General features: G+C 45.7%; 1 protein-coding gene across 1 annotated transcript in view; it reads left to right on the forward strand.

Annotated features, from left to right (window-relative positions):
* FRS2 (fibroblast growth factor receptor substrate 2) overlaps positions 1-10,683 on the forward strand; it is a 50,152-nt gene extending 39,469 nt beyond the window's left edge. Inside the window, exons 2-7 of the mRNA XM_040409786.1 lie at positions 435-535; positions 1,582-1,673; positions 1,985-2,171; positions 4,999-5,154; positions 7,009-7,172; positions 8,517-10,683. Coding sequence (XP_040265720.1) covers positions 1,608-1,673; positions 1,985-2,171; positions 4,999-5,154; positions 7,009-7,172; positions 8,517-9,473 — 1,530 coding nt within the window. The 5' untranslated portion in view covers positions 435-535; positions 1,582-1,607 and the 3' untranslated portion in view covers positions 9,474-10,683. The remainder of the gene's footprint in view (positions 1-434; positions 536-1,581; positions 1,674-1,984; positions 2,172-4,998; positions 5,155-7,008; positions 7,173-8,516) is intronic.
* Positions 10,684-25,358: the final 14,675 nt, after the last annotated feature.

Below are 25,358 nucleotides of genomic sequence, written 5' to 3' on the forward strand. Positions count from 1 at the left end.
GGTGGATAAATTTTTTCTTGCTGAGTGATTTCATGCACAGGACGACCAGGTTTAGTTTTGATTTCACTTATCGTGAATCTATACTTTTTGATAGTTTTCCACTCGTCATATTTCTTTTTTTCTTTTCACGATGACCATAACTTTTCTCTGTCTGTGTTGCCCATTAACCAAATATCTTCCACCTGTAAAAGCGATGCTGCTGTGAGTCTGTTAAACGTTTCTTTGGGAGGCCTGTGCTGCACATAGGGTTTGTGAGAACTTGAAGAGCCTGGGAATTTCTGTGTGGGTTGGCAGGGAGATGGCGGGGAAGTGACATGCAGAAGATATTTGGAACATGCCACTAAATGCTTCCTTGGATCATGTTTAATGTGAAGCGTGTTGCCAGCAAGCAGCGTGCAAAGCACTGATTTTCTTGTGTTTTCTCTCTTTTTAAGGTTAGAAAGCTGCTTAAGAACTGATACGGCATGCTGTCATGGTACGAGACTGACGCCCTAATGCTGCAGCAGAGGCTAGGGAGATTAATGGCCAGGTCTATGTAAGTTGCCCGTGATTGGTTGATGTCTGCTAATGTCTTTTTGCTGGAAACAGTTGAGACTCCAAATACTGTCATCCTTAAGAGATGTTTACCATGTCGGATCCCCCACGTCAGACATATACATATTCCCTCATTCTTTTTTCGCCTCTGTTGTGCTAGTATACCTTCCTTTCAGCTGTATGGAATAGTCTGCAGCACCTGTAAGCGGGAGAAAAAAAATAGGGTAACCAGAAAAAGCACCAAAAACACGACCTCAGCGCTGCAGGGTAACTCTGCTGACCTAATTCATACTCCTGCATGGGCTGAAATCAGCAAATGATCTCACATTTAAAAGACCACTCAAGTCTCCTATGTAAGCAGAGTAAAAAAAAAGAAAAAAATGGTCTCCCCTGGTGAATATGGTGCACATAACCGTCTGCAGCTTTTTAGGGCCATTTTATCTTCGTATAGGGCTGTGTTTAAAGGCCGGAGTGTCCGATTACCATATAGACCCCCATACAACAGAAGGGTCTGAAAGACCGTGCTTTTGGTTTGCAGTGGTCAGGTATATGTCGGTATGCCTTATTCTCTGCTGTATGTAACAGTGCAGTCTGCTGTGCTTTACCATACAGAGGCATCCGGTAAAAAATGCATACTCTTTTAATATGTATGCATATAGGCAACAGATGCTACTGTATGCCTATACAAAAAATGTAGACCTCTTTGAAAGTTTGTACATTGGGAAATTTTCCTGCCATATACCTTTTGGAGACTGAAAAAACATTGTCTGCCGCTGTACTTTAAGGGCTCTTTACACGGGCCGAGAATTGAAAAGATCATCGCTAATGAGCGTTCATAGTAACGCTTGTTCGCAATGATCTGGCGGTGTAAATGTAGTACCGATTACCTGATGACCGTTAGTGAGCACAAAAATCTTTCTTTCCAGACTATCTGCTTGTACATCTTCCCGTGTAAAGGGACCTTTAAGTACTGTACAGAGAAAATAAAGTACATACTAACATAAGAATGCATTAATCTGTCATTTCTTTTTCTCTTTGTCTTTCTAGTGATCCCATGGTCTTCTAAAGAAGCAATGGGTAGCTGCTGTAGCTGTCCAGATAAAGAAACTTTCCCCGATAACCACCAGAACAGGTTTAAGGTAATTGTACATTACACGCTGGTTGTAGAGCACCCGTTTCACATCAAATATTCTTCACCATTTATTGTATGTACTAGATTACAGGGAATAGGAGTCCTCCATTCGAATGATTGCTGGGAATCCCAGTAGTTGGACTCGGCTAATGATATGCTGTTTACATGTAGCCTCTTGAATGTCAGAGAAGGGTTCGGCAGGGGTACTTTGACCAGGCAGGTTATGGACTCTGCGCTGGTTAATGTATGCTTGGCCCTGCCAGATGGCTTATGTGGTGAATGAAGGCAGGGCTAATAATTCCTTTTTGCTTCCCACAGGTTATTAATGTGGATGATGATGGTAATGAGCTGGGCACTGGAGTAATGGAGCTAACGGAAAATGAGCTCATCTTGTATACACGCAAGCGGGACTCTGTTAAATGGCCTTACCTTTGCCTGCGCCGTTATGGATACGATTCAAATCTTTTCTCTTTTGAAAGTGGGCGACGCTGTCAGACTGGACAAGGTTAGTATTGGGCTGCATTGTCTTTTAACCCTTTATGAATTTGCAACATTATAATCTGTATTATGGCAGTAGGACTCCACAGTTATGTTAGTTTGTGGAATGTAAAAATAATAAATTTAAAGTGAGCCATTCTGAGCATCCCTGGGCTCTGAAAACGTGCACCATGAGATATATTTAAGAAATTCAAAGGGTTGTCAAGTCAAAAATAGTGTACTTCCATTATTCAAGGTGCCCCAATCTGAAGATATCCGCTTGATACAGGACAGCAGTTTAACACATATAAGATTTGTTTTAATTGGACAACCCCTTTAAGGAATGTTCAAGGGGGGGGGGGGGGGACTTCTATGTGGTAGACAAAGGAAATTTCTATAAGTGCAATGGACATAAGTAATAAGTAAAAAGGCAAGTATCCCATAGAAAGCTCTATTTGAATACTCAGAGCCGTTACAGCTGTGGCCATATATGTTACTGACCTTCAGGAGCCAGATCTATGTAAACATGGAAACCAACCCAAAAAGTTGCAGGGAATACAAACTGAGCAGCTGCTTTTAAAGGGAATATGTCATCAGAAAATGACATATTGATTAAAACACATTTTCATGCTAAACACATTTTTCTTTTATTAAATTTTTTTTCATGTTGCTTACTATATAAAAAAAAATCTGTATGAGGGCTCATGCACATGGCCGTATGTAGTTTGCGGTCCGCAAAAAATACAGATGACGCCTGTGTGCATTCCGTATTTTACGGAACAGCTGGCCCCCAATAAAACAGTAGTATCCTTTTCTGTAATGCGGACAATAGGACATATGGTTTTTTTTTTTTTGTTTTTTTTTTTGTGTGGAACGGACATACAGAAACGGAATGCACACAGAGTAACTTCTGTGTTTTTTTTTTTTTTTTGCGTACCCATTGAAATGAATGGTTCCGCATACCGTCCGCAAAAAAAAAAACGCACCCGGACAGGACATGGAAAGGCGTTCCGCATTTACAGACCGCACGTGGCCAACACTATGCTAGAAATGCCTATTCTTGTCCGTGGGTGTGGACAAGAATTAGTACATGCTCTATCTTTTTTGCGGGGCCGCGGAACGGAAATACGGATGCAGACAGCACACGCTGTCCCCATCTTTTGCACCCCTCTTGAAATTAATGGGTCCACACCCATTCCTCAAAATTGTGGAACGGATGCGGACGTGTGAATGGACCCTAAGGCTCCATTCACACGTCCGCAAAATGTGTCCGCATCCGTTCCGCAATTTTGCGAACGGGTGCGGACCCATTCATTCTCTATGGGGACGGAATGGATGCGGACAGCACACAGTGTGCTGTCTGCAGCCGCAATTGCGGAGCGCGGCCCCGATTTTGAGTCCGCAGCTCCGCAAAAAGATAGAGCATGTCCTATTCTTGTCCTCAGCTTGCGGACAAGAATAGGCATTTCTATGGGGGTGACGGGCTGGTGTGTTGCGGACCCGCAACACACCACGGACGTGTGACTGTAGCCTTAGTCTGTAGGGTCAGCTCCTGTACACTGTCTATGGCCCATGTAGCTGCTCTTAAATTTTAGTCCTACTGGCAAGTGTGAAAAGTGTAGGATTTTTTTTTTTTAAATAATCATAGTGACCTGAAAAAAAAAAAAAATCACCAAAAATTCTTAAGATGTGCTTAACTTAAATTTTTTTTATTTAAACGATTAGGTAGGTTTTTTTTATGACCTTCACTTTAAGATCCTGTTAAACTATAGCCTCCTTTGCAAACATCTGTGTATCATGGGCTACTGCATAAAGTATTATATGCTGATTTGAGATACTAAAATGTATTCTGTGCAAGTCTACTTTCACACTGGTGTTTTGGCTTTCTGTTTGTGAGATCTGTCAGGGCTCTCACAAGCGGTCCAAAACGGATCAGTTTTGCCCTAATGCATTCTGAATGGAAAAGGATCCGCTCAGAATACATCAGTTTGCCTCCGATCAGTCTCCATTCTGCTCTGGAGGCACAATCTGACACAATAGAAAATGGATCCGTCCCCCATTGACTTTCAATGGTGTTCAAGACGGATCCGTCATGGCTCTAGAAGACCTAATACAACGGATCCGTTCATGACTGATGCATGCAGTTGTATTATTGTAACGGAAGTGTTTTTGCAGATCCATGGCGGATCCGCAAAAAACGCTTGTGTGAAAGTAGGCTTAGGATTTATTTGTATATGTCTGCAGTGGTAAATCTAATTGACCCGATATAGAACAACAAAATCCTTGTTTGTGCTTAGACACGGAGCACTAAAAACCAAAATCAAGGCCCCTACTGTCCCACAAAACACTGTTCGTAATATGAATGTTAATTTTAATTTAATGCTTGCAAAAGGAAGAGCAATCCAGTGCTAGGACCTCAATTGGTTGTCTTTGCTGGTACTGGTAAGTTGGGCTCCCTCTGCTGGCCAAAGAGGCAATGTACATCAGTATCAATGCCTCCTTTGTACTGTCTGTCTTTTCCTCTCCCATCATTCCTAGAGGCCTGCTCAAAGAGGGCAGTTGCATTTTTCCACTATGTTGGAGTTAAAAATAAATAAATAAAATAATTTTTTTTACACAAAATTGCTGCTGCTCATTCGTCCTTGAAAGGCCTAAGAGTCTCCCAGTAGTTTTTGCATCCTCATGTACTGGACAATCTGTACCTTGTGTTAGTGCTTTCCTAATGCAGAACAGTTTAGTACTTTTTTTTTCCTCTTGTGACATTTGACGGGCAGTAGTGTTGTGGATAATTCCCTAATTTCATGTAACTTCCCATTTAATTAATTTGGTTGTGTGTTTATTTTTTATTTTTAAAGGAATATTTGCTTTTAAATGTGCCCGTGCCGAAGAGCTGTTCAATATGTTGCAAGAAATCATGCAGAATAATAGTATAAGCGTTGTTGAAGAACCAGTGGTTGAAAGAAATCCTCAAACCGAGCTTGATGTGCCAAGGACCCCACGCACTCCAACAAGTAGGTTTCTTGACTTGGTATTTTCCATTGGCCTGTGTCCCAGGCAGTGGACAGGTTAGCATCCGTTTTGTTAGGGTATAGGACATGCACATATCGGTGTATGAGGGTGTTGCTAAGAGTTCCTGAAGTACTTTGTGTGATATTGTATGATGTAGTTGCCCATTCATTTGAATGGATGCCAAGTAACACTACATTTGTAAATTTCTCCTGGGCATTTCTTCTCCAATACCTGTGTATAGATTTAATAACTGCTTATTTAAGAGTTGTCTGACCTCAGGCTAAATAAATTAAAAGGGTTCTGAAGTGGCGTAATATTGATGACCTATTCTTAGGATAGGTGATCGATATCAGATCCGCAGAGGTCCGACTGCTGTCACCCCCACCGATCAGTTGCTTGAAGGCATAGCGCTCTGAAGTGTGTGTATAAAAAAAACTTAAAAAAAAACTTACTTTCTCAATGGTGCTCCAGTCCAGCACCAATGGGTCGCTGGACTAGAGCATCTTTGAACAGATGAGTGGCTTTCTTTATTTTAAACACTTACAGGACTTTATTTGATTTAAAGAGGACCTTTCACAGTGTTTTTTATTTTATTTTTTATTCTAGATAAATACCTTTTACTTGCGGGGTACCCCCCGCTGATGCTGTCACCCTGTGTGTTTTTTTTTTTTTTTTAAAACATCGCTCCTGCGCCTCACTGTAGTTTTCCCGCTCAGCATGTTAATACTGAGCATCAGTACAGGGAGGAGGAGACTCCAGGGTTTCTCGATGAGCGCCTGGCTGTGCCGATATCCAATCACAGTGAGAAGGTGAGCTTTTTCTCTCCCTGGCTGTGACGCTCTCCGCTGTGATTGAATCGCGGCACAGCCAGGGAGAAGGAGACGCCCATCAAGAAACCCTGGCGTCTCCTCCTCCCTGTACCGATGCTCAGTATTAACATACTGAGCGGGAACACTACAGGGGGCCACAGCGGGGCGCAGGAGCAATGTTTTTTTTTTTTTTAAAAACATTCAGGGTGGCAGCATCAGCGGGAGGTACCCTGCAAGTAAAGGTATTTATCTAGAATAAAACAAAACTGTGAAAGGTCCTCTTTTTAAAGGGACACTGACAGTCCCAATAAGCATTTTTAGCTATATATATGCATGCACAGGTCTTCTAATGTGCATTAAAAACATAAGTATAACCCCTGTCCACCTTATAAATACAGCAAACTCATGTTTTATAACCTGAAGTAATCGCTTTTCTTTCTGCCCAAGGGGCGGCGTTTCAGCTTGACTTCTGCCCAGCCAGCCTCCCCCAACCGCCGTTTTGAAGCGCCGCCCAGCTCATCAACATTCACTTCGCTGGGCGGCTTCTGCTGTCCCCGACGTTCCGAGATCCGGCGCATGCCCAATAGAAAGCTATGGGTGCCGGGCGCATGCGCAGAAGCTGAAAGTGAGTCAGATCCCCTAGCTTTCTATTGGGCATGCGCCGGATCTCGGAACGTCGGGGACAGCAGAAGCCGCCCAGCGAAGTGAATATTGATGAGCTGGGCGGCGCTTCAAAACGGCGGTTGGGGGGAGGCTGGCTGGGCAGAAGTCGAGCTGAAACGCCGCCCCTTGGGCAGAAAGAAAAGCGATTACTTCAGGTTGTAAAACATGAGTTTGCTGTATTTATAAGGTGGACAGGGGTTATACTTATGTTTTTAATGCACATTAGAAGACCTGTGCATGCATATATATAGCTAAAAATGCTTATTGGGCCTGTCAGTGTCCCTTTAAGCTTAGGGGTCATGAAACCCCCTTTTAACCATGATTGTAGGACACACATGCATGTATTAAGGGTTAATCTTCTAAAAACCCTTTCCCCTCTTTTAGCTCCTGGCTTTAGTGGTTCAAATTTACCCAATGGATATCCACGTTACCCATCCTTTGGTGATGCATCTTCTCACCCGTCTAGTAGACATCCATCAGTGGGTAGCACACGCCTTCCTTCTGTAGGAGAGGAGTCTACCCACCCTCTACTTGTTCCTGAAGACCATGTAAGTGAATTAACAATATATTTGTATTTTTAAGGGAGCATTCACACGAACGTGTTTTTCTTCCGTGTCCGTTCCGCAATTTTGACGGACAATGCACGGACCCATTCATTTCTATGGGTCCGTGAAAATTGCGGTATGCCTTTTATTCTCATCCGTGTGCTGTCCGTTCCGTGTGTCCGTTCCTTTTTTTTTTTTTAGAACATGTCCTATACTTGGCCGCAAATCGCGGTCCGTGGCCCCATAGAAAGTCATTGGGTCCGTGAAAAGCGGATAGCACACGGAAATGCATCCGTGTGTCATCCGTTTTTAACGGACCCCTGGATTGATAACATTCTAGGAAACCCCATTTCAGTCCAATTTCAGTTTTTTGCGGACCGTGAAAAACGGATGACACACGGAAGCACCACGTCCGTATTATACGGACTTGCGGAACGGAAAAGGAAAGATAACTGAAGACATACGGAACACACGGATCCGTGATTTACGGACCGCAAAACCAACACGGTCGTGTGAATGCTCCCTAATAGACATTACTGATGTTCAGAAGGAATCTTCAAATACCTGTATGATCGTGTGGACCAGGAACTTTATCTGTGTCTGAAGTGAGAAACACAAGGCCATTCTAAGACTACTTTCACACTGGCGTTTTGGCTTTCTGTTTGACATCTGTTCAGGGCTCTCACAATCGGTCCAAATGCATTCTGAATGGAAAAGGATCCGCTCAGAATGCATCAGTTTCCCTCCAATCAGTCACCATTCAGCTCTGGGGGCTGATGCCAACCGCTGCCTGCCTGACTAAGCGGAGCCAAACGGATCAGTCCTGCCACACAATGTAAGTCGATGGGGACGGATCAGTTTTCTCTGACACAATCTGGCACAATAGAAAACTGATCAGTCCCCCATTGACTTTCAATAGAGTTCAAGACTGATCCGTCATGGCTATAGAAGACACAATACAACCGGATCCGTTCATGACGGATGCATGCTTTTGTATTATTGTAACGGAAGCGTTTTTGCAGATTCATGACTGATCCGCAAAAACCGCTAGTGTGGAAGTAGCCTTAGATATGAACCAGTAGCTGTTTGCATTGACTGGTAGTCCTAGCCTGTTTACCAACAGCTTTTAGACAAACCCTCTTCTGATGTCTGTGTCAGTTATGATGATCCTCTAGTCAGATTACCATGCTGCAGAAAGTAATCTTCATGTATTAACAGTTTTCATCCATTGCGTTACAATTAATGAAATTCACTGGCTTGAAACACAAAATCTTTCACAAATAGGGAGGTATTAAATGGCGAAAAGCACCCAAGGTCAATATTTAAAGATTTCCTACTTTGTTTTAGGTGCACACGTATGTTAACACAACTGGTGTACAAGAAGACCCGAGGCCCAACGCACCAGTGCCACTTGAGCAACGCCTTTCCAATGCAGAGGGAAGCGCAGTCCATGCAGATTCCATTTCCATTCCTGATCATGACTCCCATGTCATCCTAGAGCCCGAAGGTGTGAAGTTTGTTTTAGGACCAACCCCTGTTCAGAGACAATTAATGGAAAAAAAGCAACTGGAGAAACTTGAGGATCAGCAAAGCAGTGGAAAAGGTGGCAGCAGTAGCTGTCCTAATAGCACAGAGTGGGACACTGGTTATGACAGTGATGAGCGCCGAGATACGCCTTCTGGCAATAAAATGGTATATGAAAACGTTAATGGTTTGTCAATTCCTCCATCTGGGGCAAGAAGAGGACGTGTTCCACCACCTATCTCGACAGAGGTGCAAAACATCAACAACTCTGCTCAGAGGAGGACTGCATTAATAAACTATGAAAACTTACCATCTCTCCCTCCTGTTTGGGAAGCCCGAAAGCCCAGTAAGGAGGATGATGACCCTTTAGGACCAAAGACACCAGCTCTTAATGGTTTTCACAATAACCTAGACCCAATGCATAACTATGTGAACACCGAGAATGTGACTGTTCCATTAAGTGCTCACAAAGTTGAGTTTTCTAGGCGTCGGGACTGTACACCAACAGTTTTTAATTTTGATATAAGACGCCCGAGTTTAGAACACAGGCAGCTTAATTATATACAGGTTGATTTAGAAGGTGGTAGTGACTCTGACAACCCTCAGACACCTAAGACCCCAACCACTCCACTCCCTCAAACTCCTACCAGACGCACGGAGCTGTATGCTGTAATAGACATTGAAAGAACTGCTGCTATGTCCAACCTGCAGAAAGCACTGCCACGCGATGACGGTACTTCTAGAAAGACTAGGCACAACAGTACTGATCTACCCATGTGAGCCTCAATTCATTTGCACCTTTTGCATATTTCTCTAAAACTGACAAAAGAAAAATGCAGAAAAAAGTATCACATCTTAAACACTAACACGTTTTCATAGATAATTTTTTTTTTTTTCATGTGCTTTTCTAAAGGGAATTTATGTAGAGCAGGTACTCCTAAAATAACCTTCACTCTACAGTAGTAATAGGTACTGTATAGTTGTGGAGCTGTATTACCTCTTTATACCTATTTAATTGGTTTGCAGTGACATGCCAGTTTTACTTTTACCAACACTAAACTTTCGCTGACGTTTTGCATCTTGACTGTTGCCATTTGAAGCTACAGAGATTTTTATTTTTGGGATGTATTTTACAGTACGAATGTGTGATGTTATATACGAGTATGTATTTTTATACTAACTTTTTATGATTCCTGAAATTTGCCAAATTTTTTGTCGCACCAGCATTTTGAATTGGGGGACATTGGTACGACTGTTTTGACTGTGTTAAAGTGTGCTGGATTACAGCCTTACAACGTGCTACACCCACATTGGCATGTTGCATTTTGCACATTAAGCACTATTCAGGCTATTTTTCCCAAAATGGCTGCCTGCATTTTACTTTCCACTGCAGGCGATTGGTTATAAATGGAAAATAGTCCTGCGCGTGGGGTTTTGGTGTTTTAAGTTACAATATGTCAGGGTTGCATTTATTGAATGCAGACATAAGCGGTATATATATACATTTGTATAAAGGCCAAAAACAATTTTCCCTTTTTATCACCTTGTATTATATTGTAAGATTATTGTACGTTCCTAATTTGCATTATAAATTTAATTTTTCATACTTAAAAGTATATAAATAGTAACTTTGTATAAAGGTAGTGTAGACAATTTGGAATTGTTTCCTTTTTTATTTTTAAAGAAGTTATGTAGATGTGCATTGCCAAACTTTTCATGACTTTTTTTTTTTATGATACATTAGATTTATATGTGCACTAAACATTCCATGATACTGTCTTGAACTGTGACCCTTCTAATGCTCGAAAGTGTGTAGCATGGTACCGGCCAGCCTGCGTTATAGCGCCTCTTACTGACGTTCCATGACACTAAAGCTACTTTCACACTGGCGTTTTGGCTTTCCGTTTCTGAGATCCGTTCAGGGCTCTCACAAGCGGTCCGAAACGGATCAGTTTTGCCCTAGTGCATTCTGAATTGAAAAGGATCCGTTCAGAATGCATCAGTTTGCCTCCGTTCCGTCTCCATTCCTCTTCGGAGGCGGACACCAAAACTGAGCAAAACAGATCCGTTCTGACACACAATGCAAGTCAATGGGGACGGATCCGTTTTCTATGACACAATCTGGCACAATAGAAAACGGATCCGTCCTCCATTGACTTTCAATGGTGTTCAAGACTGATCCGCACCAAAGGCGAGTGTGAAAGTAGCCTAAGCTATCCGATCGCTGAAGGTTGGCCACCCTCTGGCATAACACAGTGCAGGGCTGTGGTGCAGCTCCCTTTTCTTGCACTGAAGGGTTAAGCAAAGTGATACTATGCAGAAAACATTGTTTTGACGTCAGATAAAACTGCTCCATTCTGAATACTAGTGTTTAATTTAAATCTTGGTGTGCACCAGGTACTGTCAGGTACTGATATTGCTTATCAGATGTTCATTAAAATATATATTTTTTGATATTGACAGCATTGTCATTTCATCGGTGCCAACATCATTTGTAGCATGGCAATAAAATACTGATTACACACAGTTTGTTTGTCAATTTTATTTACTTGAGAATAATAGGACATATCTTTACATCTTGTAGGAATGATTTATATTAATAATGTATGGTCACTCCAGATTCAGCGGTCTTTCCTTGGCCACCATAACGTGAAACTAGGCTCAACATACGACTCCGATCCAACCAATGAGAGTGGCCATTTCACTGGTAAAACATCAGTATTGGATGTTCAGTAGCTCTTCTGCAGTACTGCATGTCCTGTACTCGCCTCTTTCTGTGCCAGGTGGAGCTTCTCCTTTGTATGTCAGGTGAGGGCAGCTCCATTTTATTTTTCTGGTACACTGTGCACTATACAGGACCCCCGAAGAAGCTCCTGTCCCCATCATAAAGTGATTATTGGAATAATACTGTACAAAGATCCGTCTAGTCGCAACCGAAGCGGAGTTCGGTTTCAAGTTTTAAAGTAGTTGTCCTCCTTAAAAATCTATTATTAATGTGCGACTTTGCGAATAGCATTTTAATACTGTACGGAGATCGATCTACGTACAGTATTACTCTGAAGTTTTGAACGAAGCGACTTCGGATGAAGCACCCAAAACTCGCTTCGTTCAACACTATAAAAGTGATTTACAGCTTCCAGCATCTATTACTTATCTATCTGCTTAGTATTTTTAGTCTGTCACCTCCCAAATCTGTTTAAAAGTAAGCAAACCACCGTGTATGGTAGGTGCCCTGAAACATAACCATATTTTTTTTTTTGAGACGTTCTGGTCCTCTAATCCTGACAAATTCTTAGTATGCAAATAAGGTTTCTCGCCCATATTTATTGGGGGACGCAGAGACCATGGGTATAGCTATGTCCTCTAGGAGGAGTTGACACTAGTAAAAGCTCCTCCCCTGGCAGCTATACCCCCTCCAGCCTGGAGAGAGAGCTTGTTTTTTCTAGTGTCAATAGGAGGCAAGACCTCCCTGATCTGAAGATTTTTTTTATTTTATTTTATCCCCCCCCCCCCTTTTCAGATGGGCAAACAGGGACGCCTCGCCTCCCTGTTCTCCTGGGGTCGAGTTGCACCAGTGCCGGTCACCCGCACTGCTGCCTCCCCCACAGAAGACAAGGTGGACCAGGGCAGCTTCGCTCCCCTGCATCCCGCCAGCCAAGGGGTCACCCATCCAAGCCCCCCTTTCCAGCGTCCTGCCACTACAGTGCCAGTAGCTGAAGGGGTGACCCTGAAGATGGCGGCAGAAGAGAGGTGAGTACGGGACTACGTGAGTATTTAACCCTCTGGGTTGGTCCCCCCCTCCCTCTTGCTCGTAATAGTCTGCGACCAGACAGGGCTTCAGCATAGCCCAGCACCCCTGAAGCATTCCCCTCCGGCACAGGCCATTTGGTTGATTGAGTAGGACATAGAGGGTTAATAGGTGCGGTATGCTTACTGGCGCCAAATTAGGTGGACTTTGTAACTCCCTAGTGCCTTATTTACATGCAGGGAGCCGGAGCGCAGCAAGGAGCGGCACATATTCCGCTCACCGACAAGGCGGAATTTGCCTTTCTCCACCCCTTCGGGAGCGGATGCCGGGCGCATCGCTCCTGAGGGGGGTTAGCCACCCTGCGTTCGGCCGGCACCACTTCCATGCTCCGGCCGCTCCCAGACACCTCCCACATTTACTCCCCTTGGAGCGGACGCCGTCGCTCCGGGAAGGGGTTAACCGCCCTGCGTTCGACCGGCTGCGATTTTTGCTGCCCGCTCAAAATATATGGCGGCCAGCAGGGCAGGCGGTCATACATGCGGAGGAGACTCCACTCCCCGACACCTCCCACATTTACACCCCTTGGAGCGGACTCCGTCGTGCCGCTCCGGAAGGGGTTAACTACAGCGCGATCGGCCGTGCACCGTATCTGTGCTCCGGCCCGCGCCTTCTCTGCCCGACCCCGCTATCAATGGCCCGGCCAGCGGGGTCACGCCCCCATTCAGTCCGGCCGGTCTGTGACACGGCCGGTGCAGCAAGGTGTGGGGGGAAGGCAATCTCTGAAAAGCCGCGCTGTGGCTTGCTGGGCCGCAGCCTTCGTCCCTGGGGGGGGGCGCGCGCACACTCTGGCGTGAATTATTCCCGCCCTTCACCCCCAGTCGCCTGCTGAGCCATTGCCTTAACCCTTCGTGGCCACCCACCATTCTTAGGCTGGCACCTGATTATCTGTGTCCCTTCCCCTGAGTACACTGACCCTCGGGTGGTTTGGTTGATACTTGAGTGGAAGATTTAACCCCTTACTGTCTCTTGTCACTGAGGCCGGTTTCCTAGTTTTATTTAAAAAAATAATAATAAAGGATATGTCCGTCCATACGAGTCCCCCTCCTCAGCCACACTCGTATAGTTCCCAATACCGCCTCCGGGCCGTTTGGTTGATGATTCTCCACCTGCACTATCCAATGCGGGACCACTGCAGGATCCCAATCCGTCCTCCGGGGCCGTTTGGTTGATGATTCTCCACCTGCGAAATCCAGTGACGGACCACCGCAGGATCCAAATCTGTCCTCCAGGGCCTTTGGTTGATTATTCTCCATCTGCGCAACTCAGTGAAGGATCTCTGCAGGATCCCAATCTGTCCTATGGGGCCGTTTGGTTGATAAATTCTCCACCTGCGCCATGCAGTGGAGGACCTCCTGGGATTCCCAATCCACCCTCTTGGTTGTTGGTTAATTCTCCACCTGCGCAATCCAGTGGGGTCCGCTGGAATCTCCCATCCACCCTCCGGGGTTCTTTGGTTGATAATGCACCGCCTTCGCAATCCGGTGGAGAAACTTCTGTGAGTTTCCGTTCCACCCTTGGGTGGTTTGGTTGATAAGTCCCCGCCTGCGCAGTCCACAACTGCCAGGGGCGAGATTCTGAAGGGTAGCTCTACGCGCAAGCGAACCGCAGCAGGACAATTTTCTCCTCGACTTTTACCGCTCCCCTATTCTTCCTCCCTAAAAGTCATGCTCAGACACGCCCTCCCTCACTGGGGCGGGTCCGTCCAGAAAGAGGGGAGAATCTCTGATTCGGATCCGGATATGAGTCCGAAGCAATCTTCCAGAGATTGCGTCTAGGTGGCCAGCAGTACTATCGTATGCATTGCCAACTTCCTTTGGTGGTGTAACTGCACTACTTCAGGATACAGTGCCTGCTTTATACATTATCCCCTGCCATAGGTGGACTAAGTACAATGACTTGGGGTTCGGGACCTGCCATATGCAGATCCATCGTTGGCGCGATGACATTGTCACTGGTTACATTATGTGTTGTATGCATTACCCCCTTAGGTGCACTATTGCACTCCACGGGGTACAGGACTTGCCATATGGGCTAGTTCGCTGTGGGCCTTCGCCTCCCTTCTTAGGTGGGGTACTCTCCCTACCACTGACCAGTATTTGCCGTATGCTCACACCTTCCTTAGGTAGCTAATTACTCTACCATTGAATACGGTTCCGACTGTCCGCTATCATTCCATAGGCGGAGTGTTGCACATCACCGTGCTTCTGTCGCATTTCCCCCTTCCACTAGTGAACCACTAGTGGGGAGTAACTAAACATCTTCTGCAGCACTACGGCTCTAGGTGCCTTTGCTTATTCCCAAGAGGGCGTGGCTACAGTTGGTTCTCGCAGGCGCCCTAGTGTTATACGGGTGCCACCAGTGGATATGGTGGCAATTCATCGTTACATCCTTCTTTTGGTGTCTTCCAGGGGGTTCCTAGAATCACTTGTGGGTCTTACAGAACTCTTCCCCCCCCCCTCCCCCCCCCCAATCTCCATGGGCCTCTGTTGCTCCGGTCGGTCCTGATATTGTCCGCATCAATACGTAATACATACTCCGTTGTACTTGCCTAGTGAGTACGTTTCAGCGGGTCGGCTCTTTTCGCTGACTCCGTATTCTCTATCCACCACTCCCCATTCTCTGGGGAAGTGGTTATGCTGGCGACTCTGATTTAGCTCCTACAGCTTGTTTTCCTCCACAGGTGCGGCTTGTCGCTAATGTTCGAGTTCATGGTCGCTGCAGTGGGACTTCCCCCGCCCCCCCCCCCCCGCCCGGTAGGGGTCCTACCCTTGAGCTAGCTTGGCAGTTGCGCCTGTTCAGCACCCTTCCAGGTAGAATTTTAGGGTTTGCTCCACGTAACTGGGGCAGTGTGGCATGTGGTTTCTACGGATAGTATCGGGCCTCTCCCTCAGTTTTTGCATTGTCTGGGCAAGCGCTGGCTGCCACTGTGGTAGAGGTATTGTTTTCCCTACATGCTTGGGTTCTTACTGCACTGCCCCTCACTAGGCGGTGGACTCTTTAGCACCGGATCGGTGGCTTCTACGGGTGTTTCCTCCTCTGCTGGGATATGGGGCTGGCATTGCAGTGTGACTTCCCTTGCCTGGCTTCCTTCTCGGGCGGAGTTCTTTTGGCACGGCCGCTTGATCTTTGGCTACTTCTGTATAGCGTCGGTCTCTTACAGGGTAGGGGCTTAGACCTAGCCTATTGCTTCTCCTGTCTTTCCCCCTATGGCTCATGGTTCATTGTCACTCAGTATGCCTTAGTAGTTCCTACGTTGCTACCTTCCCTCACCTGCGTTGCATGGGGTATTCGTTTGGTGCCTTTCCATTCCAGACACTATCTGGTCCCAACTGGTGGGCTGTGCCGCCCTCCACATTCTTCCTCCTACAGGGACTCTTCCATTGGTCCGGGTGTGCTAACGGTATCCGCACAAAGGCTTCCGCCTTCTCTCCAGAGCCAGAGTTCTGGAAGCATCCGCCGTGGAGGTCTTGATTCTCCTTGGCGGGAGATTCTTCCCCTCCTTCTCAGGGTTCTACGGAAGGTCCAGATGGAGGACATTCAGACATATCCTAGTCGCTCCGAAACTGACTCGTTGTGCGTGATACGCCGACCTCGTTCTCCTGGAGACGTCCCTTGGTCACTGCCACTCAGAGACGTCCTTCGTTCAAGGGGTTCAGTCTTACATGTCTTTTTCAATGACGGCGTGACTATTGAGACCGCCGTTCTAACGTTCTTTGGCAGATATCTTCCTCACTATGATTCAGGACAGGAAGTCTGCATCGCCAGTATCTATTCTGGGACCTGCAGGTCCTTCTGAGTCTTCTCTGAAGCCAAGACGTCCCCCTCACTTTGGGGTTTTCTCTCTCCTTTCTACTTTAAGGGTTGGACCTTTTTGTTTAGCCCTTGTTTCCTTGATGGGTCAGGTGTTGGGGCTTCCGTCTTGGGCAGCCTTCCAGGTTCCCTGGTGCCCGTGGGAATCTTCTTTCAAGGAGCAGCACATATGGTTCCTCTGTATCGTCCTTACAGCTTTGGGATCTGAATATGGTTTTCTCAGCATTCCTTCTTCTCCCGAAGGTGGTCTCTGACTTCCATAGCACGTTCTTTTCCTTCGCGCCCTACGGAAGGGAGTCACATTATGGACGTTGTCTGTGCTCTACTCATTATTAGCAGCCTCCAGTCCCTCTCGGCGTACGGAATCGCGCTTTGGCTGCACAGTAATGTAAGGTGGATCCAGTCCTCCTTGCACATGTTCGCAAGAAGTTGCCAGGTGCATACTTATGCATCGATGGTCGCTGCGTGGGCCGTGTGGTTTTGCAGGCGTCATTTGACTGCACGGGCGCTTGCTTCATGGGTCTGTGGTTTTTTTCCCTCCCTGTTGGACTGCTCTCGGACGTCCCATGGTCTCTGTGTCCCCCAATGAATATGGGCGAGAAAACGAGATTTTGTAAAACTTACCAGTAAAATCTCTTTCTCGCTCTTCATTGGGGGACACAGCACCCACCCAGTATTGTTGTTTGGCCACAGTTGTGGCTGTTGCTGGTTAGAACCTGGTTTGGTTCTTGGCATTGTTGCTGTTCCACATTGTTTCGTTGGTTTACTTGCTTCTCCTACTGCTTCTCACAAACTGAAGCTCTCTCTCCAGGCTGGAGGGGGTATAGCTGCCAGGGGAGGAGCTAACAGCTTTATCTAGTGTCAACGCCTCCTAGAGGACATAGCTATACCAATGGTCTCTGTGTCCCCCAATGAAGAGCGAGAAAGATTTTACTGGTAAGTTTTACAAAATCTCGTTTTTCAGTGCACCGTGGGCAGAGCCACTCTATTTGGTGCACCACCTTAATGCCGCCCACCACCATCTACTCTTGTTTAACAGTGTCTGATGTAAGAGGTGCTAGGTGCACTGAATGGAGTGACCCTGCACCTAAAAAATTTTTGTTAGAAAAGTATTTTTCGATTAGAGGACCAGATTTTCACAAGAGGAACGGTTATGTTTTGGAGGACCTATCCTACATGTCAGTATGCTTACTTAAAATCCGATTTTGGAGGTGACAGACTCCCTTTCAGCCCAGAGCGATTTTTATTTTTTTATTTTAATTTTTTCCATTTTTGCTTTTCACTCCCTTCCATCCTGGAGCCATAACCTATTTTATTTTTCTGTTCACATACCTTCATGAAGGCTTGTTTTGGGGTGGAAAGGTTGTACTTTTTAATGGCATAATTTACTATTTCCTATAATGTAGTGGGAAGTTGGAAAAAAATTCCAAATGGGGTGTAGTTGGGGGGGAAAAGGCAATTCTGACAAAGTTTAATGGGTTTTTGTTTTTATTGTTCACTGTAATGAAACTCATTCTCCCTGTCAGTACAATTATAACTATCACATTTAGGCTACATGCACACGAACGTTGTTTGTTTCCATGTCCATTCCGTTTTTTTGTTTTTTCTTGTGTTTTAATACTGAAAAAAATATTTTTTTTTCTTTGTATCACTATATTCTGATACCCCCCCCTTCTCCCCAATAACTTTTAGGCTACGTCTACACGACGACATTTGTCGCACAACTACACTGCAACATTTGTAGCACTAACGTCGCGCTGCAATTTTTATAATGGCAGTCTATGGTGTCGCACTGCAACATGCTGCGACTGCGATGCAACAGTCGCAGAAAATCCATTCGAGATTGATTTTGTTGCGTCGCAGTCGCAGCATGTTGCATGTTGCAGTGCGACACCATAGACTGCCATTATAAAAATTGTCGCGCGACATTAGTGCAACAAAATGTCGCGCAACAAATGTCGTGTAGACGTAACCTTATAGTTACGTAGCTGTGTGGGGACTTGCGTTTTGGGGCTTACTGTACTTTTTATTAGCATTTTGCAGTGTGTGTGACTTCTGATCACTTTATATTTTTTTTTTTTGGGGGGGGGTCAAACGTTACATTACAACGTTCACAGTATGGGGTAAATACATTTCTATTTTAGTATTGACTTTTTGGGATGCGGTGTTGCAAATGCGTTATTTGTTATTCCCAAAATATAAAAGATCAATGCATAGCATGGGTGTGTGCGATCCATGCTTTTTTTTTCCTCATTTTTTATTTTTTGGTGGGGGGGGGGGGGGAGTTGAATTTTAGCATTTTATGTATTTTTAATCGAATAAGTTCGCCTACAGGACTTAAGGTTGCGTGCATCACATGTTAGGCCTCATGCACACGACCGTTGTGTGCATCCGTGGCCGTTGTGCCGTTTTCCGTTTTTTTTCGCGGACCCATTGACTTTCAATGGGTCCGTGGAAAAAACGGAAAATGCACCGTTTGGCAGCCGCATCCGTGAGCCGTGTTTCCTGGCCGTGAAAAAAATATGACCTGTCCTATTTTTTTCACGGCCAACGGTTCACGGACCCATTCAAGTCAATGGGTCCGTGAAAGAACACGGATGCACACAAGATTGGCATCCGTGTCCGTGATCCGTGGCCGTAGGTTAGTTTTTATACAGACGGATCCGAAGATCCGTCTGCATAAAAGCTTTTTCAAAGCTGAGTTTTCACTTCGTGAAAACTCAGAACCGACAGTATATTCTAACACAGAAGCGTTCCCATGGTGATGGGGACGCTTCTAGTTAGAATACACTACAAACTGTGTACAAGACTGCCCCCTGCTGCCTGGCAGCACCCGATCTCTTACAGGGGGCCGTGATCAGCACAATTAACCCCTTCAGGTGCGGCACCTGAAGGGGTTAATTGTGCTGATCACGGCCCCCTGTAAGAGATCAGGGCTGCCAGGCAGCAGGGGGCAGACCCTCCCCCCCCCCCCCAGTTTGAATATCATTGGTGGCCAGTGCGGCCCCCCACCCTCCCTCTATTGTAATAATTCGTTGGTGGCACCGTTTTGAGTGATATGCAAATTACCTGATATGAGTCCTGTAGCCGGAGATGAGTCAAGCGGAAAGGAGCCCAGCACCCCCCCCCCGCGTCCTTCGAATCTCCTCCTTGCCGGCTGACGTCGCAGAGCTGGAGCGCCGAAATCTCGCGATGCGCGAGCTAGCGCATGCGCAGTGTCGGCATCATGTTCATTCCCTGTGAACATCGCGAGATCCCCCCACCAATAAAGAATAAGGATTAAAATAAAAGAAAAATGAAGAAAATCGAAGCAGAATGATAATTGACATTATGAGGGCTATAAAACTAATATCTAAGACAGGCATCCTCAAACTGCGGCCCTCCAGCTGTTGCAAAACTACAACTCCCAGCATGCCCGAACAGCCTACAGGTATCAGCCTACAGCAGGGCATTGTGGGAGTTGTAGTTTTACAACAGCTGGAGGGCCGCAGTTTGAGGATGCCTGATCTAAGATATGGGAAGTCAGAAACCAACCACACAACCAAAAATAATAATATAAAGCAAAAAAAACCTGAAAAAACGCATCAGCAGCAAAAAAAGCAGGGAAAAAAACGCAGCAAAAAAAAAAAAACTCTGCAAAAAACATAGGATCGGTACAATCATGGAATTCTCATCCAAATATGCCAATCCCTAATAGGAGACCACCCCCACATGAAGACTGTCTACCCAATCGAAAATAACAGAAAAGAGAAAAGAAGGACACAACCATTACCATATAAAACATCACATCCAAACAATCCAATCCAGTCCAGATGTTCGAAAGATCCAAAGACAGGGTATAAAAACCTACACAATGGCAGTTAGCAGGTTACCACTGATGACTAAGGCAGCTCAGACCTTCGAAACGCGTATGGTGAATTCCGATTAAACCTGCTTATAAAGCGCTTCCGGATTAATCAACATTACCCCTCTATTGGATCAAAAAAGATCGCTATACAGCGATCGTGAATCGAACAAGAGAAGGACACGTGAGACGCCATACAGGTGAAGTCACATCCACGTGGGACGCCGAAACATCGAAGCAGCCATTACAGAGCGCAGTAAGGACGCATGAATAGCCGAGACACCAGCTCCTCACCTAGAAGGTAACTCACAGTCAGGGTGCAGCCCTCCTCACCGTGTGGGACGCCACACTAGGTGCAGCACCCTACTGGTAGATCACCACTTTTGTCTGCATATTATTTTTATTACCAGTGACCGGTCAACAATCCCTAACAGGGAAACATTAACAGCAACAGACTTTCATCTTGCTACCTTTTTTTTCCTGCACAACATTTTTTATAACAGTGACCGGCCAGCAATCCCTAACAGGGAAATATTACAAGTAACAGACTTCCACCTCGTTACATTTTTTCCTTACATTTTTTTACTTTGTTCTTACTGTTACCAACCACATGGGACACCTACCCAGAGTGACAGCAAATGATTGAAGGTGAACTCTGTGCTGAATGACTATATCCGTACCCCCACTATTGCAATTATATATTTATATATTTTTACCCCTGATTTTTACCTTCCATCCTTCAACCATCATGCTCTTTTAGGTGATCACTATCACTGAATTTTAAATTGAATTTATGCACACCATCCCCTCCCCCCCTATTATAATATTTTTATTAGTGAAATTTCTATTAGTGATATTGATGCTCAATAAATACATATTTATACCCACCAACTTGTCTACATTGCTCTTTGTAGTGTACTACCAGATGAAGAGTGACGGTTTTCCACATATACTTTATTGCATATCCTTCCTTCCTGATTGGGTGAATCAGTCAAACCTAGAGCACCTACACATTGTATTGGCCAGGTGAGCCACCAGCAACCCGTTTTCAGTTTACACGCCTTCTTTTCAGCCAATCTGGTGCCGACTTCAACGATCACACCTCCTTTTCAAGCGGTAAGTCATAGCGGAAGTGACGAGATACATAGCGGAAGTGATGAGGGTACCAGATTTTAACAGGTACCATAATTTAACGTAACACCGGCAGTAGATTGTTATTAGACACTGCGATCTGCTCCCTGCAAATGAAGATTTTTTTAATCTGTCAAAAGATTTCGATTGCCTGATGAATGAGTGTTTGCTTATTCATCGGGCAATCTGCAGCAGTATCAGGGTCCTGGCACACAGTGCAGTTCTGACATGCATTCAGGATGCAGTTTTCTATTTAGCCAGTTTAGCAGCCTCATTAACCCCTGGTGTTCTGCATAGTGGAAATGATTTAATTAATTTCAGCTTGCTACAATAAAAAACTGCATCCTGAATGCATGTCCAAACTGCACTACCACGAACGCTTGTTAGCGATCATCTGCCGAAAAATCGCCAGCTGTAATACACCCTTTAAGTGTTCCTAGTTTCTAACGTCCTTTATCCTGGTGTAGAGATGAACAAGTGAAGGTGGAGAGGTCTGCTTCCCTTGCCAAGCTGTAAGACAGTAAGCTGCCGTCAGTATATATCGGAACAGCCTGTTGAATAGCCTTCTCAACGCATAGGTGAAATATTAAGTAAGTAGAGCATCGGATCAGAAGGAAAACTGAGATCTAAGACTCTATGGATAAGATGCTGAACCTAAAACAGCTGAATTAATGGACAATCCCAATATGCTGTATATGGAAGTCCCACATGTCCAGCAGATTGAAGAGACTTCTGGACTGAGCCTATGGGGGAGATCAGGGGTATGATACCAGTGCATAGGTAGTCTGTATTGATTATCCCTATACAAAGAACACGTAGAGATCTTGGCTGCCCTCCGCAATGTGTTTCCACGGATCATCAGGAAGAGGCCTACCCAGATACTCCTCCCACCTGACTCTCCATATTTGGTAAAGGCCATAGGTCCTGGGATCACTTGGGAGCTGGAAAATATTGCATCATCCATAAAAATGCTGGGTTTGCAGGAGCCAACCAGATTTCAACCCCATATTTGCTGAGATTGCCAACCATGCCAGGACTCTTGTGTTGTGTGTTGCCCAGTAATAATGTCCAGGATCCCCCCAGTAACTTTGCTAGCTAGAAGCACAGCTTTTACAGTCCTATGCCATCATTACCCCGGACAACCCCTTTAAATTCCCTGTCCCTTTTAATACTGATGACCTATCCTCAGGATAGGTCATCAATATCAGATCAGCGGGGTCCGACACCTAGTACCCTCGCCGATCAGCTGTAAATGTAGATGGCATGCGCAGTGTGGACGTGTTATCTCCCGTCTCTCTTCCTGCTCACAGCTACTTTGCCATAGACATAGCAGCAGGAAGAGAGAAGGGAGACGGCACGTGCACACTGTGGCGCCGTCTCTTCATACAGCTGATATAATGCTGTCAGTGTTATCCTGAGGTGGAGCTGGGAACGTGTCTAGGCGAGCACCCTGAGAGAGCCAATTAATAGATGAGTGCTGTGATAATTTGGATTGCAATACCAAGTAACTACTCCACCAAGGTTACGTGCACACTACTGGCTGAACAAATAGACTCAATGTCTTTCCTCAATACAAGTCAACGTGATACAAGTGACATAAGATAGTCAACATCAGAGAAAACTTCAGTACACAGTCCCCACAGACCCTCTACACAACTGCTCGGTCCTCTTCTCCCAAAACCCGCTTCTCCACCATTACAGAAGAAAAACTCTCCACTCTACTCTCCAGATCTCATCTGACCACCTGTGCACTTGACCCAATCTCATCCCTAAGGCTCCATTCACACGTCCGCAAATGGGCCCGCATCCGTTCCGCAATTTTGCGGAATGGGTGCGGACCCATTCATTCTCTATGGGGACGGAATGGATGCGGACAGCACACAGTGTGCTGTCCGCATCCGCATTTGCGGAGCGCGGCCCCGATCTTCAGGTCCGCAGTTCCGCAAAAGATAGAACATGTCCTATTCTTGTCCGCAGCTGCGGACAAGAATAGGCATTTCTATAGGGGTGCCGGGCGGGTGTGTTGCGGATCCGCAACACACCACGGACGTGTGAATGGAGCCTAACCTCACCACAGTGTTTATCCTAGCCCTAACTCATCTCTTCAACCTATCACTAACCTCCGGTGTGTCCCCCTCTGCTTTTAAACATGCTACCATTACACCCATCCTCAAAAAGCCTTCACTTGACCAATCTTCTTTGTCCAGTTATCGCCCCATATCACTTCTTCCGTATGCCTCAAAGCTACTTGAACAACATGTCCCTTCACAACTGTCACCACTCCTCCTGCTCCCTCTTTGACCGCCTACAATCTGACTTCCGACCCCACCACTCGACTGAGACTGCCCTTACCAAAGTCACCAATGACCTACTAACAGCCAAAACCAAGAAAAAATACTCTGTCCTCCTTCTCCTTGACCTGTCATCTGCCTTTGACACTGTTGACCACTCCCTTCTGTTGCAAACTCTCTCATCTCTTGGCATCACTGACCTGGCCCTCTCCTGGATCACATCATACCTCACAGACCGTACGTTTAGCGTCTCCCACTCCCACACCACCTCCTCGTCTCATTCCCTCTCTGTTGGTGTCCTGCAAGGCTCTTTCCTAGGACCCCTGCTTTTCTCTATCTACACTTTTGGCCCGGGACAGCTCATAGAGTCCCATGGCTTTAAGTATCACTCTTATGCTGACGACACACACCTTACTATCAAGAATCCCACAATGTCTATCTTCTATATCATTCTTCTTTGCCTTTCGCTTTCTAAAACTCAACATGGATAAAACAGAATTCATCATCTTTCCCCCATCTTGCTTAACCCCCCAAACAGACCTATCTATCACGATCAATGGCTGCACACTATCCCCGGTCAACCAAGTCCGCTGCCTTGGAGTGACCTTGGATTCTGCCCTTTCCTTCCCACCGCACATCCAAGCCCTTTCCACCACCTGCCGCCTCCAACTCAAAAACATCTCCCGCATCCGCACTTTCCTTAACTTTGAATCTGCGAAAATGCTTGTACATGCCCTCATCATCTCCCGCCTAGACTACTGCAACACTCTCCTCTGTGGCCTTCCATCTAGCACTCTCGCACCCCTCCAATCTATCCTCAACTCGGCTGCCCGACTAATCCACCTCTCGCCCTATTACTCCTCTGCCTCTCCCCTCTGCCAATCCCTTCACTGGCTCCCCATTGCCCAGCAAATTCACTTCAAAGTACTAACAAATACATACAAGGCCGTCCATAACCTGTCCCCTCCCTACATCTCTGAGCTACTTTCCCGACACATCCCCACACGCACTCTCCAATCCTCACAACACTTCCTTCTCTCCTCCCCTCTTATCACCTATTCCCACAATTGCCTCCAAGATTTCTCCCGTGCATCCCCCATACTCTGGAACTCGGTACCCCAACATATCAGACTCTCACCTACAGTGGAATCCTTCAAAAGAAACCTGAAAACCCACCTCTTCAGACAAGCCTACAACCAGTGACCCTGCTGCCTCTATACCACCATGACCAACTTCACCCGCACCTACTATGTCCTTCTCCCATACCATGTAGATTGTAAGCCCTCACGGGCAGGGCCCTCTCTCCTTCTGTACCAGTTTGTAACTCGTCTTGTTTATGATTAGTGCAATTGTCTGTATTATGTATGTATACCTCTTCTCATATGTACAGCGCTATGGAATGAATGGTGCTGTAATAATAAATAATAATAATATTTTCATATTCAGAAGAGGACGCTAGGAGAATTACATCTATGGTAACAGCGCCTAATGATTTTATATCTATCTCTGGTCCAAGAGTATCTGTAACACATTGGAAAAGTATTTGAAGAAATCTATATCCCTGGAGCTACATACAGTCACCTTGGCCGAATATTACAAAAATAAAATTATTCCTAGGGACCTGAGGTGTAACCTGCGCCCAACATTATTTTCTGAGGACTCAAAATTTTGCCTCCAGTTCGATAAAATACTTAATAAAGCATCATTCGACATTATTCTACTTACCCTTGAACATGCCAATAAAGAATAAAAAAAAACTCAAGAAGATATTGCTACACTTT

The sequence above is a fragment of the Bufo bufo genome, chromosome 1 (assembly GCF_905171765.1).
Source record: "Bufo bufo chromosome 1, aBufBuf1.1, whole genome shotgun sequence".
NCBI lineage: Eukaryota > Metazoa > Chordata > Amphibia > Anura > Bufonidae > Bufo > Bufo bufo.